The 16,288-nt window shown below is 43.1% G+C and overlaps 1 protein-coding gene across 1 annotated transcript in view; it reads left to right on the forward strand.

Moving 5' to 3' along the window:
* FAM149A (family with sequence similarity 149 member A) overlaps nt 1–16,288 on the forward strand; it is a gene marked incomplete at its 5' end in the record, with an annotated part of 32,842 nt that continues 16,554 nt past the window's right edge. The window contains one exon of the mRNA XM_084266850.1: nt 1–308. Within this exon, the coding sequence (XP_084122976.1) occupies nt 1–308 (308 nt within the window). The remainder of the gene's footprint in view (nt 309–16,288) is intronic.

Raw genomic sequence — 16,288 nt, forward strand, 5'->3', positions numbered from 1 at the left:
ATGAAGGTGGCGGCGCTGGACCTGGGTGCCATCCTCGCCAAATTACGCCGCGCCCCCGGCCCGCCCGCTCCCCGAGCCCCCCCCAGCCCGCGACCCCCGAGCGGCGGCGGCGGCGGCTGCGCCCCGGGCAGAGCGATGCCGCCGGGGGGAGCGGGCGGTCGTCCCCCGCGTCAGGCAGCCGCCGCAGCGGACAAGGAGTCTGGGGGGCGGCCGGGCGCCAAGGCCCTGCTCGTCACTCTGCCCGACATCGGGGAGGAGACGGCGGCGAGCGACGGCGAGGAGGCGGCCTGCATCCCCCAGCGCCCCGCGTGAGTGCCATCCCCTCGAAACTTGGAGCTGGGGAGCAAGGGGGTTCCTCCCAACCCAGCCTGTTCCGCCTGTGTGTCCCCAGAGAGGCGCTGGCCGTCTCTCTACGCTGGAGTTTCCTTCCCCCAGGGCTGTGCTGGAGGTGAAGAGCGCCTTGGGAAGGCTTTGGGCGCCTGTAAGAAGCCGGGCTGTGCTTGGGGTGCCGCTTCCAGGGCGGGCGGGTGTGTGCTGGGGGAGCGGAGGTGAGAGCCCGGCCCCGCCTGGGCGTAAGGAAACCGCCCAGTCCCCGAGGGGAACGACGCCCCAGGCTTGTAGCGGGGGCTGAGCAGGGAGAGCAGCCCGGGGGCCGGAGGCAGCGCAGGGCGTGAGGAGCTTGAGTAGGGACCGTAAAGATACCGCACGCGGGTCCCCGAGTCGTATCAAAGTCTGTCCCCGAGTTGCGGTGGCGGGTGAAAGCAGCACGTTCGGTCCCTGCCTTGTACAAGCCTAAAGTGTCACCAACGGCCGCGAAATTTCCTTTGGATGCTTCTGTGTTTAATCTGCAAGCTCTGCCTTGAAAATCTTAAGGTTTTGCTGAAGAGAAGCCCGTTAGCTAAGTGATGTCCTGTAGGATTCCGCTGGTGATGCTGTGCTAAGGATACAATGGTAAAGCACGAAGTGGTTTCTTAGCGTGTGTGCAGCAGGAGATCTTGCTGAAGTCGGCAATACCGGTATTGCTGGAGTGTCTGGTATCCTTGTGGAAAAAAGGCTGTTGTGTATGTTACGTGAACGCCGTAGTAGCTGCCCCTGTAGTACTAAACCACCCGAGTGATGTTGCTGATGATCAGAGTAGCATTAATGTTTTGTCAGGTCTCAGTAGGAACGAATATACTTTAGAAAGTTTTTATCTTTTTAGGACTGAAATCTCTTTGGTACTCTGACAAACTTTCAAATTGATTTTAGAACCCTTACTTTTGGGTTGGTTTCCACATAGCATAATTTTTAAATGATAGTCCTCTGGCTTTTTTTCAGTCTCTAGCTCTTTCCTGGCAGAGAAATTGGGCTTATTTCTCAGCGTCTATGGTTACTAGAGCAGGTGTGTCAGAAGGTAGGCACCTATATAATCCTTTTGGCATCAGTGTATGAGCCTGATGTCCATGAACGTGGTTGATCTGTTTTTGAATGTGCTAGTAGTGTTTGTTTCTGTAAGCTTTAGTAGCAATAATGTTTTGAAATTCACTGCCTGGTCTGTTTTTCTTCTCTGTTTAAACTGATACACTGATCATAAGGAGGTCTGGTTCTTGTGTTGCAAGGTACAGTAATCATTTATTCATCTCCTAATTTATCTACCACTTCTATGATTGCAAACCTTGAGCACATCATCTCTTAGACTGTCAGCCTTTTTAGCCTTCCTCCCAGAGGTGTCTCTGTTCCCTTAATCATGTTTGTAGCCTTTCTCTCACTGCACTATGAATTTCTTGAGATGCAGGGACAAGAGCTGTGTGTATGGTACTCCCTTTGTGGACACAGGAAGGTTTTACACAGTGACAGCAATGCTTGCCGTTTCTGTCTCAGTCTCCTTCCTGATGGGGACCAGTGTTTTGTTGGTTGCTTTGGTTGTCACTGTCTATCAAGTCCATGACAACTCCAGCGTTGCTTTCTGAACTGTAACTGCCAGTCCCAACGTCAGCATCACAGAAGGGTGCTTTAAGTTGTTTTTTCCTGGATAACCATTGACAAAGCTATTAGTAATACATACTTTCAGCTAGTATACTAATAGTACTGCTATTAGTATTAGTATACTACTAATATACATTTATTTTAGCAAATAGTGAATGAATTAAAGTTTTGTAATTGCCAGATAAATTAAGCTAGGAAAACTGTGAAAATAATGCAAGTGGGAACACAAACCCTCCCTGACATACTTCTTTTATGTCACCCTGCTCTCATCTGATGTATTTGGTTTTGTTTCAGAATAAACTGTGAACTCCTTCAGGCTTAAACTTTTTCTGTGTTTTTCTAGAATAGTTGCCTGTCTGGAATAGGGAGGTTAATCTGGTTTGAAATGTATTGACACAGTTCTGTTTTGAAGGTATGTGTTGCTTTATATAAACAATACCAGAACCACCCTATGTTGCTTGCCTATAATTCCTTACTGATTGTTTCTTAGTTTTACTACCAAAAATGAATCCAAGTGTAATTTCCTATGAGCCAGTAATTCTGTTGAAATGTCAGTGACTTTTATAATTAAAAAAAAAATTAAAAAATCACTTACAAGACAAACTAACCAAATGAAGAGTAAACCTCACTGCATGAACACTGGTTGTGTGCAGCAAAATGATTATTTCAACTTGCTATTGAAACACTTCTAACTGATATCCCCTAATTATCCCCTGTTATATTTTTGTATGCATGGTGGCATTTCAAATATTTTATTCATAGCAGTCAAGCTTATTCTGGTAAGGTATTGTCTGTCTCTGAAAAAAACAAAACCAAGCCAGAAAGATGTAGAAGAAGGAATAAGATACATCACTTTGACTGGGAAAGTCTATACCTCTGCATTAGCATTTTTTAATTAGATGGTTCCACTTAAGCTTTTAGAAGAAGCATCTTGATTAAATATTGAAAACTTTAATATTCCTTGCCTAGAGTTCAGATTTGAATTTGTGTGCCTCAGAATATATTATATTATTGATAGTGACATGTAGGAAGCTTTTGCTTACCCAAATTAAGTCCCTCTCAGACAAGTTCCATTGCTCTTTAAGATTTTTCAGAAGGTGTCAATGGCCAGTGGACTTTCATTAACAGCAATTTAACTAGGAGTAATCGGTTAATAAATTAAAGGATCCATTTCATGTCTTGCTGTTTGGGTTTTTTCAGGTGCTCAGAAGTTGATAGCAATTAAAATACACCGAGAGTGCAAAATAGAGAAAACCTGGCACTGATTTCTTTTATGTCTTTCCCAGGTACTCTGAATTTTCTGAGCTCTGCAACTACCAACAGTTGCTCCTAGTACTGTGTAGGGCTAAACTATAGCAGTACTTCGTAAGATTTTACACTTGGTGTTTATTTACATAGTGATTTCATATTCTTCTAATCAAATGGAAAGAGCAATAATGACTGTGTATCTTTATCCTTGAGTAGAGGAAAGAAAATAAATCTACTTCCATTATTCTGTTTGGAAAAACATGTTCTGCTCTATAAGATCATGAAATTTCTTGGGAGGATAACAAGATGTCCTATAGTGCATTTACTACAGTATGCTGGTGATATGAAGATAGATTTCTTTTTTAAGAAACATTATTATTGTTGTTCTAACATGGTACAATGACTAGAGGAGATAGCAGCCCTTAGCTGATCTAAAGGTGAGTTGGGCAAAGGTTAAGTTTCGTTGTTCAGGAGTGGATAATATTTTTTTATAAATTAATTATGCTGGTCCCTACTTTAGGACAGTTCTAACATGTGGGAGGTGGGTTTGTGCACTTGGCACAGGAAGGGCAGCGTTACTTGTGATGTAAAAATGTGACTGTCAGCTTGTATTACACAGTAGCACAAACCCTGGCCTTCAGTATGATTTAACTTTGGAAATGCAGGTATAAGTAACCTGATGAGCTGCAGAAGTGGCTGGAAACTCGCATTCTGTCTCCTGTTGGAACCGCTGAAAGCAACAGATCCCTTGCAGGCTGTAATGCATACTAACCCAGATAGAGCACTGCAGTGAGCTGCTGCTTGCTTCCATTGTACTGGTGTAAAAGAGGAAATGTAGGGATGTGATGGTTTGCCACAGTCTATTTATTTTCATTGCAAATGAGTCTAAAAAAAAAAACCTTAGAGGTAAATTTTGATTACATGGTACCATGGAAGTTAATATTCCTCTGGATGGATGGAACTAAAAAAAACCCATTTTACAGTCTGGCATGTAACGCAAGGTTCTTGGTAAAGTCTTGTGAAGTTTCCAGCAAGTAGTTAATCAGCTAGAGAATAAATGCTAAAAAAAAAAAAAAAAAGGAGCTAATCAAAAAGCTTAAACCAAAGATTCCCAGTTCTCAAAGTGCTTTTATTGCTTTCATGTGCTAAGAACTTATTCTTGTAACATATAACATTAGTCTGGGCTGTTTATAGGAAATGTGGTACGTTTATAACCAGGCTCTTCTTTCTGATCCAGCGCTTGGTGGGTGGGATCACTGGTGTTAGTGGAAAGGAGAAGAGGAAGCATCCTGGGCCCATGGTCTTACACTTTACTGTGATAGTGAATTCCTCTAAAATCTTGTGAGTTGGAGGCTAGAAATGTACTTTACTTTCTCAGGCTTATAATTTCTTTTTTTTTTTTAAATGCTTTTCAGTATAGGGTTCAGTGTACAGTTGTTTGTGGTGGTACACTTTGGTTTAGGGTGGTTTTACTCCATAATGGCATTAAGACCAATTGTGCTTTCCCCCCCAATATTTCCTGTAAGGTAGAAGATTCTTGAATCCTGCAGTTGGAAGTCCATGGTCTTTGCAGTGGTGAAATCACTTGATCAAGTTCTACAGGAGTTCGTAACTTCTTGTCTTCACAAAATACTGAACTTGGGACTGAGTGAGCCAGGCTTTTCTAGCTCTTGCCAGAATTTTCTTGGAAAGCTTTTGACATGGTGTCTATGTGGACTTGTGTACATGTGTGCTGTATGGATAGGAGGGCTGGACGCTTCTGTGCTGTTTTGACTCCTACATTTGAAAACACATCTGTGTAATGTACACAAGTTGGCAAAGGGATTGTTTTTACCAGATAGTTTCTTCTGAAGGTCAAGTCTTAAATAACCAACACAGGCAGCAATTGCTAAAAATATTTTTTCCCTTATCCCTGTATTTTTTACAGAAGCACATTCTAGATAGTACTTAAGAGCTCTAGAGCTATGCAAGGATTAACATGGGAAGTTTTTCAGTGGTTTTGCTAAAAATATATGTGTATATATGCACATGCTTTATACTCTCCATTCAGAAAGCTTGGAATGCTTTTGGCCTATAAACTGTAAGGGCTAAATCCCAAGTAGTATGCTTTCAACAGAACAGTGAGATAGTTTGCTGTGAGACGGTGTAACAGTCTCGGAGAGCATCGTTACAGTGTTTTCACCCAGACAGAAATCACAACCCAATGGTTGTTGGGCCAGCAAATAGCTGCCCATTGGCAAATGAAACAGAAGCACACATAAAAGCATACTGCAATTGTAGTAGATTAAAGATATGGAATTACATACGTCAGAGTTGAAGGTCTGCCTCAATAACTTGTATTTGTCACTTGCTAAAATGTCTCCCAGCTACCCAAGCAGTGCAGAAGTAAAACATGAAGTAACACATAGCTGCTGAGAAGGGGTACAGGCAAGCCGTGGGTACAGTTTTAGACAATAGGTGTTAAGAGTTCAACGCCCATTTACGAAGTATGTCTGGTTTGTAACCAAGGAAGACACATTCCAGTAAAAATATTTTATGTAACCCATTGCCCAAAGTCATACCAATGGACTGTTTCAATCATTTTAATGACATGAATCTGTTCCAACTCTTTACAAAGAGCATATGGAAACTTGAATTTTCTTCACCAAAATGTCAAGTCCTGTGTGTTTGTTTATTACAGGTTATTATGACACAATGGATAATATGGAAGAACTAAAATATGTGACAGAGCCCAACATTTCTATTACAAGCTATTTCTAGTGGCTTTTATGTTACAGACTGGCTAGAGTGGTTGTGGAGTCTCCTTCCTTGGAGACATTCAAAGCCCACCTGGGTGTGTTCCTGGTGTGACCTAATCTAGGTGATGCCGCTCTGGCAGGGGGGTTGGACTAGATGATCTTTCACAGTCCCTCCCAAGCTCTAATATTCTGAAATTCTGTGATTCTCTCCACTGGTTTCCTTTCCTTTGCATGTTACCCACCTCTTCCTCCTGCTCATCACCTTTCAAAACGTTTTCTGGATGAGTGATAGTTTTTACATCCTTACTCTTCCTGCTCCTGACTAAATGTGCTGAACTTCTAGTAGTCTTCAAGACACATATTCTTTTGGCCACATAGATTCTTCTGAATGCTATCTAAAACCATTTTCTTATCTCAACAGAGACACCAGAGGTTTTAATACATTGTTCGATGTCAGAACTTATTTTTTATTTCTTTATTATCTTTCTATAATCTAAAATCCAAGTGTACATATTTTTCCCCCTCATTATAAAGAAATGCCTTAGACCTCTGCATGGCCAGATGGCTCAGATACTGCTGTGCAGGTTTGTTCAGTTACAGGTGCAAATGAAAGGCTGGTTAGCTGTTGGGTGATATTGCAGCATTGTGTCCCGCAGGTTGCAGCCAGAGAGGAAGAGCTGATTAGCACAGTAACTCTGTGGCTGCTCTTAATAATCAGAAAGTGAAAGTGTGTGTATGGGATTTGTCATGGGTGTGCAGAAGGAGATTACCTAACTCAACACTCTATGACAGCATCTAATCCCTCTGCTTTGGCTGATACACCTCTATTTCAGCATATGTATGTAGTGAGCACTTGTGCTTTAAAATGTGTGAAAAATACTCTTTAATGCCTGCTGATACGAAAGAGAATTGAAATAAGGGCATTGTGCTCTGGGAACATGTTGCAAGATTGATTAGTAGCTGAAATGACCACTGGAAGGGATGCCAGTACTGGCAGCGTTTCAGGCGTATCCTTGGTTGTGTTACTGATGGCTACAGGATTGCTGGGTGTGGCTTTTGCAGTGTGATGTTCTGGCAGAGTACTGGACTGCTCGCTGAAGTTTGATACTGAATGTTTTTTGGCAGTCGAGTAGATAAAATGGTGTATTGAATGTTATCTGGTAGTTTACATGAACAAAGGTGAAAGCACAGCTTTCATCACGTGAAAAGCAGACTAGATGTATCTATTGATATATATATACCTTACTACTGGCATCTAGTCTGTTAAAAAACGTATATATCTGTTTATATATATATATACACATATGTTTTTAATGTTATAAACTCAATATCTTGACCTTACAGTGAAATTTTCTAAGGTACCTGAAACAGACACTTGAAACAACTTCGCTGCTTGCACGAAAGTTCCTATCTCTTTAATGTTATTCTGAAGAAAGAAGTCTGTTATGAGAATATATTAAATGAATAACCAAATGTATATTAGTAACAAGGATATAAAAAGGGAAAGTCTTGTGGACAACTTCCAAGTGTTTTGTTAGGGTGCTGCTCCCTCCCTTTCTGTTCAGATACTTGATCCTGCAGCAGCAAATGCCTATCAGATCCAAAGAAATAAGACACCTTCTCTAAGATCCTAATTAGCATTCTTTATTATTGCAGTTAGTTAAGCTGATGGTATTTTTCTTAACATTAGTTCATAATTTACATTAAAAATTCAGATGTACTTCTATAAATAGAAGAGGTACTTAACATTTTTATCTGGCTCTCAAAAATGGTTTGTATTTCCCAGAACCAATTACTGTTGTGTTTCCATTTTCACAATGAATCCAGATTAGATAGATTAAAAAATATATATCATACTCAGCAAGCTCATGCCATCTTAAAGAGCTCTGTAATTTTGAAATACATTCAAAATTTGTAGAAGAATAAATTTACTATATTTAAATAACTGAGCCTAGCTTTAAAATCGGAACAGTTTATTGTTAGTCTGTTTTGTAACGATAGGAGCAGAACTCAAGACGGAGCATGACTGCAAAAGCCTTAAAACTACTTCAGAATTCAGTATGAAAATGCTGAATACAAAGTAGGCATTGCACTTCTCAGCATCCTACAGGTACCCATCTAAGATGCTGTCTTGTACATACAGGGTGGTATTCCTAGAATTTCTATCTTGAGTTGGAAGGGGTCCATGAAGATCATCAGGTCCAACTCCCTCCTCCTTGCAGGACTACCTAAAGCTAAACTATATAACTAAGACCATTGTCCACATGGTCCTTGGACTCTGATACGTTCCTTGGGGAGCCAGTTCCACCAAGCTGTGACTGACCAGCTTCTCAGGAAGGAACCTTTTCCTTATGCCTCATGTGAACTTTGACACAGCTTCACACCATTTCCACATGTCCTATAGCTGGTCACCAGTGAGAGGAGATCAGCACCTCCCCTTCCACTGCCTGCTTTGAGAAAGCTGTAGACTGTAATGAGGTCACCCCTCAGCTTGCTTTTCTCCAGGCTGAATAAAACCAAGTGACCTCAGCTGCTCCTTTTAACTCCTGCCCTCAGAGTCTTTAACTATCGTGGTTGCTCTCCTCTGGACACACTCTGATGTCATTCTTATATCAAGAGGCCCAAAACTACAAACAGTAATAAGTCTCCATCAAGTGCAGTGTGGCTCCATTGATGTGGAGCCTTGTGGATTAAAAATTATGGCCTGTTTTTCTCTTATTCTACCTCTAGCAGCTGTAAAGGTGGAGTAAGATACTGTGTGTGCACTGCTGTGTGTATTGCCTGTGGCTTGAAAGAGAGTTATGTTCTATTATTTTTGATTTTGCTTCCCACCAGATGCCATATAAACTGGAAAGCTTAACCCTAAAGAGGAGCAGGTCTTGGGTAAAAAGGACTGATTTTGAGTACAGTTAGCAAATGCTGTGTGTGTAAGGATGGCACAGAGGACTAATAAACTGCATGTGGTGTTGCAGGGAAGTACCAAGGAACCTCTGTGTTCTGTGCTTCAGGTTCTGAGGCAACCTGTTGCTCCCTGAAGCCAAAACAGAGTGGTGGTTCTCAGCTATGGTGGGCTCTTCTGCTAGACAAGATTAATTTTTTTCTTATTTTTTTTTTTCTTCCTCTAACAATTTGCTACCCAAGCCTGAGATCTAAGATCAAATCCTGTCCTCCTGGAGGACATCTGCCTACCTAGATCACAGTCATTGCACTGTTACATGATAAATGCAACACTGCAGGCTTGGAGAAGAGTGGCTGGAAAGTTGCTGGGCAGAAGAGGACCTGGGATGAGGTGGTTGACAGACAGTTGGCCAAGGTGGCCAACAGCATCCTGCCTTGTACCAGAAACAGCATGGCCATCAGGACAAAGGAAGTGATTGTGCCCCTGTACAGGGCACTGGTGAGGCTGCACCTTGAGTACTGTGTTCAGTTTTGGGCCCTTCCAAGAAGGACATTGAGGTGCTGGAGTTTGTTCAGAGAAGGGCAGTGAAGCTGGTGAAGCATCTAGAGCACAGTCTTATGAGGAGCAGCTGGGGGAACTGGGGTTGTTCAGCCTGGAGAGGCTGAGGGGAGACCTTGTGGCTCTCTGCAACTACATGAAAGGAGGTTTGTAGCAAAGTGGGTGTTGGTCTCATCTTCCAAGTAAAAAGTGATAAGACAAGAAGAACTGACCTCAATTTACATCAGAGAAGGCTTAAATTGAATCTTAGGAAAAAATTTTTCATTGAAAGAATCATTGTCAGTCATTGGAACAGGCTGCCCAGGAATGTGGTTGTCACCACCCCTGGAGGCATTTAAAAGACATGTAGATGTGGTGCTTAGGGACATGGTTTAGTGGTGGACTTGTCGATGTTAGCTTAACAGTTGTTGATGATTTTAAAGTTCTTTTGCAACCAAAATGATTCTGTGCATGTTGATCAGCTGCATTGTACTGATGACCAATGCTATTCCTTCTGCAGTCTTTCAAGATTACCTCCTCTCTGGAGCTGAAGGCAGTGTATTCTAAATCTATCTTCTTGTATAACCAAGTATGGCTTTTATGATTACTATGAAAAGATTTGTTGGCTATGTATAAAAAGACTTTAAAGTTTGGCAAATTATGTTAATTTGGTCAGATGAAATGATTGTCACCTGAAAACTCACTAAAAGCTCAACTGAATGAGTGCTTCCAGGGTAGTTTAATCATCAAAGCATCAGTAGCCCACACACAAAGATAGTTGTTCTGGTTTTTGACTGGGATAGAGTTAATTTTAACAAAAAGCTGTGAGGGGACACAGGCAGGACAGCCAAAGGGATACGCAATATTACGTGACATCATGCTTGGTACATAAATGGGACTGGTTGGGCAGTGGGGGGTTGCTTCTCAGGACTGGGCTGGTCATCTGGCTCCAGGGGGTGAGCAAATTGCATGGTGTATCACCTACTTTGTATATTCTTGTATAACTGGTGACCTTTTTTTTTTTCTTCTTCTTTTGCTGTCCAACGTAGAGTCGATTCTCCTCCTCATCCCACCAGGACGGTGGGAGGGGTGAGTGAGGGCTGACTAGCTGCTGGCTGGGGTGAAACCATGACAACAGTGTTTCTGTAAAAGGAAGGGCCCGGTCAGGTGGTATGATAAAAGCTAACAGTAGGAAAACTTTGAGAAAGTTTCTTATTTTCAGGCTTCAGGTGCAGTCAGTACTTCCTTGAACGAGCAAGATGACTGAAAGAACTGACATGCTTTTGACAATGGTCCTTAATACATAAAAGAGCAAAATTAAAATAATGTCTTGAGTCTGGAGTGATACTCATCAACAAGGACGTGTGCTATCATTTTTTGGGATGTGTCTGTGGTAGCTGTCAAGTTTGCTCCACAGCCTCTGGCATGTGCAGTGATGATAATGATGAAGATGTGTTGCTGAAGGCTAAAAGGTAAATATTTGCTATACCTACTTCCACAACAGAGATGTTTTTCCCCCACACTGAACCATGTAATTTCTAGGCAAACATGCAAAACTGATACTATAGCTGTCTTAAAATAACTTTCTTCTGCAGGCTAGATGAAAGATCTATTAAATTTCTTAGGATTCTTCTTTATTTACTGTGTACCTACTGGGGTTACCTCATCTAACTGTTCCAGAGGTGACTTTTCAAGATACACCACAACCGACTGAGCTCTGAGAAAGCTGAAGAATTAGGGAGTGTAAGCAAGGTAGATGACAACAACACCTGTTCCTGATTTCCTTTGCAGGAAATAATTAAAGGTTGAGCCCAACAGAGTCCTTTTTACAGCTGTAAAAGTCACTGGATCTGTCTCATGAAAGGTCCAGGCTGCTGAAGGAAGAAATCAGTGCTGTTACATGAACCACGCTAAGTAAGCTCAGTCCTGAGCACTGCTGCTACAGCAGAGCCTTCAGATACACCTCCTCTGCCAACAGTGTTCAGTGCTGTCTGTCATACTTGACGGTTTGTGATCACTGAAGTTGTTACAAGAAGGTGAAAGTGCTCTTACCTTCATAAAGGTCCTCTGACTCTTTTGGGGAAATAGATAAGTAAATAAACAGCTTTCTTCTCAAGCACTACAGGGTGGGTATGCCGTGGCTGACTGGAATCTAGTGGGATGGATGGCTACCTCACGCAGAGGGAAGGAGGCGTGTGTATTTCCTGTGAGCTTTGTCCTCTCTGAGGTGTAAGTGTTCAGCTACAAGGCTGTGCTACCTGCCTAGAAGAATTGTTCCTTGTTGATGCTGAAGGTGGCTGGGGGATGTGTGGAAGGTCCCTTTCACGCAGTGATGGGAACTCAGTGTTGTTTGTAATGAAGTTTGTACATTCTGCTCTGTGAAAAAGACAGTGACCAGGGGTGGTCTATTCACTTCCATGAAATTGCTCTGGAAACGTGGGCACTGTTGGCCACTGAGGAATGTTTAAGCAAGGTGGATTTGTGGAGTAGCAACTCCTGTTCTTTGTATTACTTCAAAGAAGAGTAAGAAATAGGCTGCATGGCAATTGTCTCAAACCAAGGTAAGAAAGGATGATGTGATTTCAACGTCAGTTTCTTCCCACAGATGGATACTTTATGCTAAAGAGAGCTTTTATTTTTTTTTATAGTCTGTCATAAAAGTTTTCTATAAATCTGTCATACAAATAATTCTTATCTCTTGGGTTTACTAACTCAGTGTGGGATGGAACAACCAGCAGAAAGTGAGACTAAATGAAATCAATAGTGTCAGGTTATAAGATGAAGTATGTCATGTTATGAAAGTATGATGGATTTAGTGTATTTACATCTGTTACAAATCACACTTCCAAAAGAGAAAAGAAATGTAAAGAAGATGGGAGATCTAAGAAAATGAATTCTCTTTGACCACAAGGTAGCAGCTCTTATTGGAGTTTGGGTATTATATGTTGTTGGCAACAGAGTGGTGTGTAAGAAATATTCCTGTCAGAGGTTGTGGCTACAAAATAGACTTCCACTCATCTGTTAGGTCTAGCGTGCATGTCTGGTAGTAAAGTTAGCATTTATCTCTGTTGACTTTTCTGAACTCCTTTGGTTGAATGCCTTCTGGCATCTCTTTTTATAACACTCTTCATTTACAAATAAGGGTGGTGGTAGTAGTAGTAAAAATGATAATATACTCCTTGACAGTTAATTATCTGTAAAATTATCATTGCCTTGGTGGGAAGGGAGGAACAAAGGGCTTGGTTTAGAGTAATGCACTTGTGACTGTGGGGTTTTTTCCTATTCATGCTTTTCTGTGTATCTTGGTAGGCTGCAAGGAGTGACCAGTGATCGTGGTTACGATGACAAATAGGCCTTCCAAAAAAGCAAAAAGGCTACACAAAAATCTCACTCCTGGTCTCAGTCTTTACACTCAGCAAGTGTAGGAAAAGGTGGGAAATGAGTTTAGCAGTGGATAAATGAAAATAATTGATTTGGGGGAATAATAAACAAAACCTACCGTATATAATGATGACCTCAAAACTAGTGGTTATGACTTGGGACTGAGATCTTGGCAGTGGCTTTGGCAGTTCTGTGAATGCTTGCCTCTGTGTATGGTGGTTTCCAGAAAAATTAGTAAAACCTTGTCCCTCATCAGGCACAGAGCTGAAAAGCACCATTTTCCTCCAGCGTACTACATCTTGCATGCTGCCCACAGTGCTGGTTTCACATCTTGGGAAAGGCAGCTGGGATGTTTTGCAGGGTTCAGAAGTCAGATTATGAAGTCAGACTTGTTTTGAGAGGAAGACTGACTTGTAATGGGAAAGGAAACATGAAGCTCAGCTTTGTAGCTGTTTGGTTTTGTTGTTGTTTTTAAAAATTATTTTACATAAGCTTTTTGTCTCTACAGGCTTACAAGGAAAACTAGACTAACAAGAAATATGTGATGCCCCCTCCTTTTCTTCTCAGTGTAGGCCAAGGGGCTCTCTTACCTTGGTACAGCATTCTGAGGTTGCTTGTATAAACAATTCTGCACGGTTTGACCTTTAAATACAACTGTGAAACTTCTATGTTTAGCTGCCTTATTATATTTATCCCTTTTTGATTTAGGTGGAGAGATAAAATTTGTGTGTTGCTACAGGAAAGACGGGAGAAAAATAAAATGTTTCTTGCATGCCTTGCCATGAAATGTTAAGGTGGACCAAATTTAAGACAGTTATGCTGCACCCGCCCCTTTGCAAAGACAAATCAAAGCTCTTAAAATTTGATTAAAGACAAAAGCTGATCCAATATTACTCAGGCCTCCTGTCCTCCTGTTTTGTGTTTTTATTTTGCTCTGTTTCAATCAAGATTGGGTTTTTCCCCACAATTCAAACTCAAGAGCAGCCTTGTATTTTCCTCTGTTTTGACACAGTGTCGTTTGAGACCATTATTTTCCTCTCCTGTCAGGAAATGTAGTGACTTGGAGCAGCCTGAAGCAAACAGCATGTTTGATTGAGGTTAATTCAGCCTCAGATGGGATTGTTTTTGTGCATTGGCTCAGTTCTGGGAATGCTGTTTTTCAGGGAAACAAATGACACGCAGTAGAACCAGTTTCAGCTGATGTGCTTCACTTCCCTGTGCTGTGCCTATTTGTTAATAAACTGTTAGTGGAAACTGTTGTCCCACAAGCTTTGGGGATTTAGGGAAAAGTTCACAGGGTTGGGGTTTTTTTTCTTCTTTCTACTTTCAGTTGTCTGTGGATGTGCTTCTCTGTTCCAGCTAGAAGAGACTATCCCACTGCCACGTTTGTGCTAACACGTTCTCTTTTGACACCCTTTGTCGAGCTGGTGCTGCCTTCAACTGTTCCCGCTTTGGAGGCGACACAAAACTGGACTTCTGCCCCTGTGGAAATGCTTTTCATTTCTGGGGTTGGTTTTTTTTTTAATGTTTGGACGTTACAAAGCATATTGAAGGGGAAGGAAGCTGAGTTGACCACAGCAGTCAGCTGGGGCACATGCTGTGGATGTCAGTCTTCCTCATGGTAGTGATTTTATTGCAGAATGAGTTATGTAACAGCCATGAGTGTTACCCTGGACACAAGGAGTAAGGAAATAAGGGACTGATAACTTTCTGTCTGCATTTTGGCTTGCTGTCCTGTGCCACTTGCTTATGTGAACAAGAAAGTCTGCAAAGACACCTTGTCCCTGGAGCGATACTGTGAATCTTGGCTGCAGAACTCACCTGCTTGGGCTTCACACAGTGGTGTGTGGTCTTTGCCCTTTGCTAGGCAAGGTGTTGCCTCCCTTCTAATTTCTTCTAGCAGATTAGAAAATAGGAAAAAAAGGTGGCAAAATACTCTTAAAGACTGTTTGTTGTACATGTGTGGGTATGTCTTTAGGACAAAAGTGACCCAAAGCTGGCTGACAGCAAAGTGCCTTTAGAGCCTGCATAGCACAACAGCATCCTTAGCTCAAAAGCAGGTTTCAGGACATGCTGCTTGAAAGAAGATACAGAAAATCCTCAGGAGGCTTTGGAGAAATGTGTTTTAAATATTCTTGGAAGTGCAGTTGTAATTCTCAGAGATTCAGGGTTCTGTTTGTAAAAGATGCATTCTGCAACGTACATGTGCTGTGATTTAGAATTTTCTTAACCTGGGCATAATTTGTTATTTGCTTGTTGGATACGTGTAGCTGGGCAAAGAATTAGGCTTTCTGTGTGTGTGTGAGACTTCAGGCAAACCTGCTCTTAGAAAAGAATGATTGCTAAGGACAAGGAGAGATGTTACAAGACATGTAAAAGACAATTCTTAATGTTTTACTGGGTCAGGAGAATGAAGAACCTTGTTTTTAAACTACTTGGCAGGAATTAGCTAAATACAGGGCATAAATCTTTAGATACAGAGCAAAAATGCATCCTCACTTTCCATACACCTTTCTTAATCTGCAGTATTTATTTTGGTTTTTTGGGCAACATGAAATACACGAATGCTGCTCTTTTCCCCTGTAACAAGAGGTTTCATACACCATATTTTTCAGTCTTAATTTTCAGCGTTTTTAATGTTGCCTTCTTTCCTGCTAAGAATACTTATTTTCCTCTTTCTCACGAGCCAGATGTACTCCCTTCTCTGAGAGGGGCTTTCAGCAGAATCCGTAGGTGCCAGAATGCATGTGGTGTGGCTAGAGATGGATGGTCTGGCAGGCTGACAGCCTCTACTCTGCCCTGTCACCGGTGCTCTGGGACGTCAGAGATTTCCATGGGGGTAGGTCGGAGGGGGAAGTCTATTAATTCAGAAGGAAAACTCAGTTGTCCAGCGCCACCGTGTCTGGGGTTTTTTTATCACCTGTAAAGAGAAAGGGAATGCTCACTGGGCAGAAAGACCCTAAATTCAGCCTTTTTTGGCTGCGTGTTCAGAAGCGGCGGGGGGATGGGGAGATGTTCCCCGCTCTCGTTCAGTCTCGAGCTTAATTTCGCGGGCGCGTCTATGGGTCGGCAGCCTTGGGGCGGGGGGGGGGGCATCCCCTTCTCATCCCATGCTGCCGGGCCGTTGGGGACCCGCTGCGGCGCACCCCGCCACACCCCCCCCCCCCTCCACCCCAGCACCTCCCGCCCGCGGGCCGAGGGCAATGGGGCCGGGGAGGAGCTGCGGGGCGGGAACCGCCGGGCCGCCGCCTCCTCGCCGCCTTGCAGCGGCCGGGGGGCGGTGCGAGGGGCCGCCGGGGAGCCCCTCCACCCCCCAGCACCGCCCCCGTCCCTCCGCGCCCCCTCCCCCCCCGCTCCATGCGCAGGGCGCGGCGAGCCGGCCCGCCGGGCGGCTGCTGCGGGGGCCGGGGGCTGGTCGTCGTGGGGTGAGTGCGGGCGGCCGGGGCGGGGCGGGGAGGGGAGGCTGCGCTGTGGCGCGGGGGGTGGCCGAGGCCGGCTTGCTGACCCTGCCCGGCGGGGG

This window comes from Gallinula chloropus (assembly GCF_964237585.1).
Source record: "Gallinula chloropus genome assembly, chromosome: 7".
NCBI lineage: Eukaryota > Metazoa > Chordata > Aves > Gruiformes > Rallidae > Gallinula > Gallinula chloropus.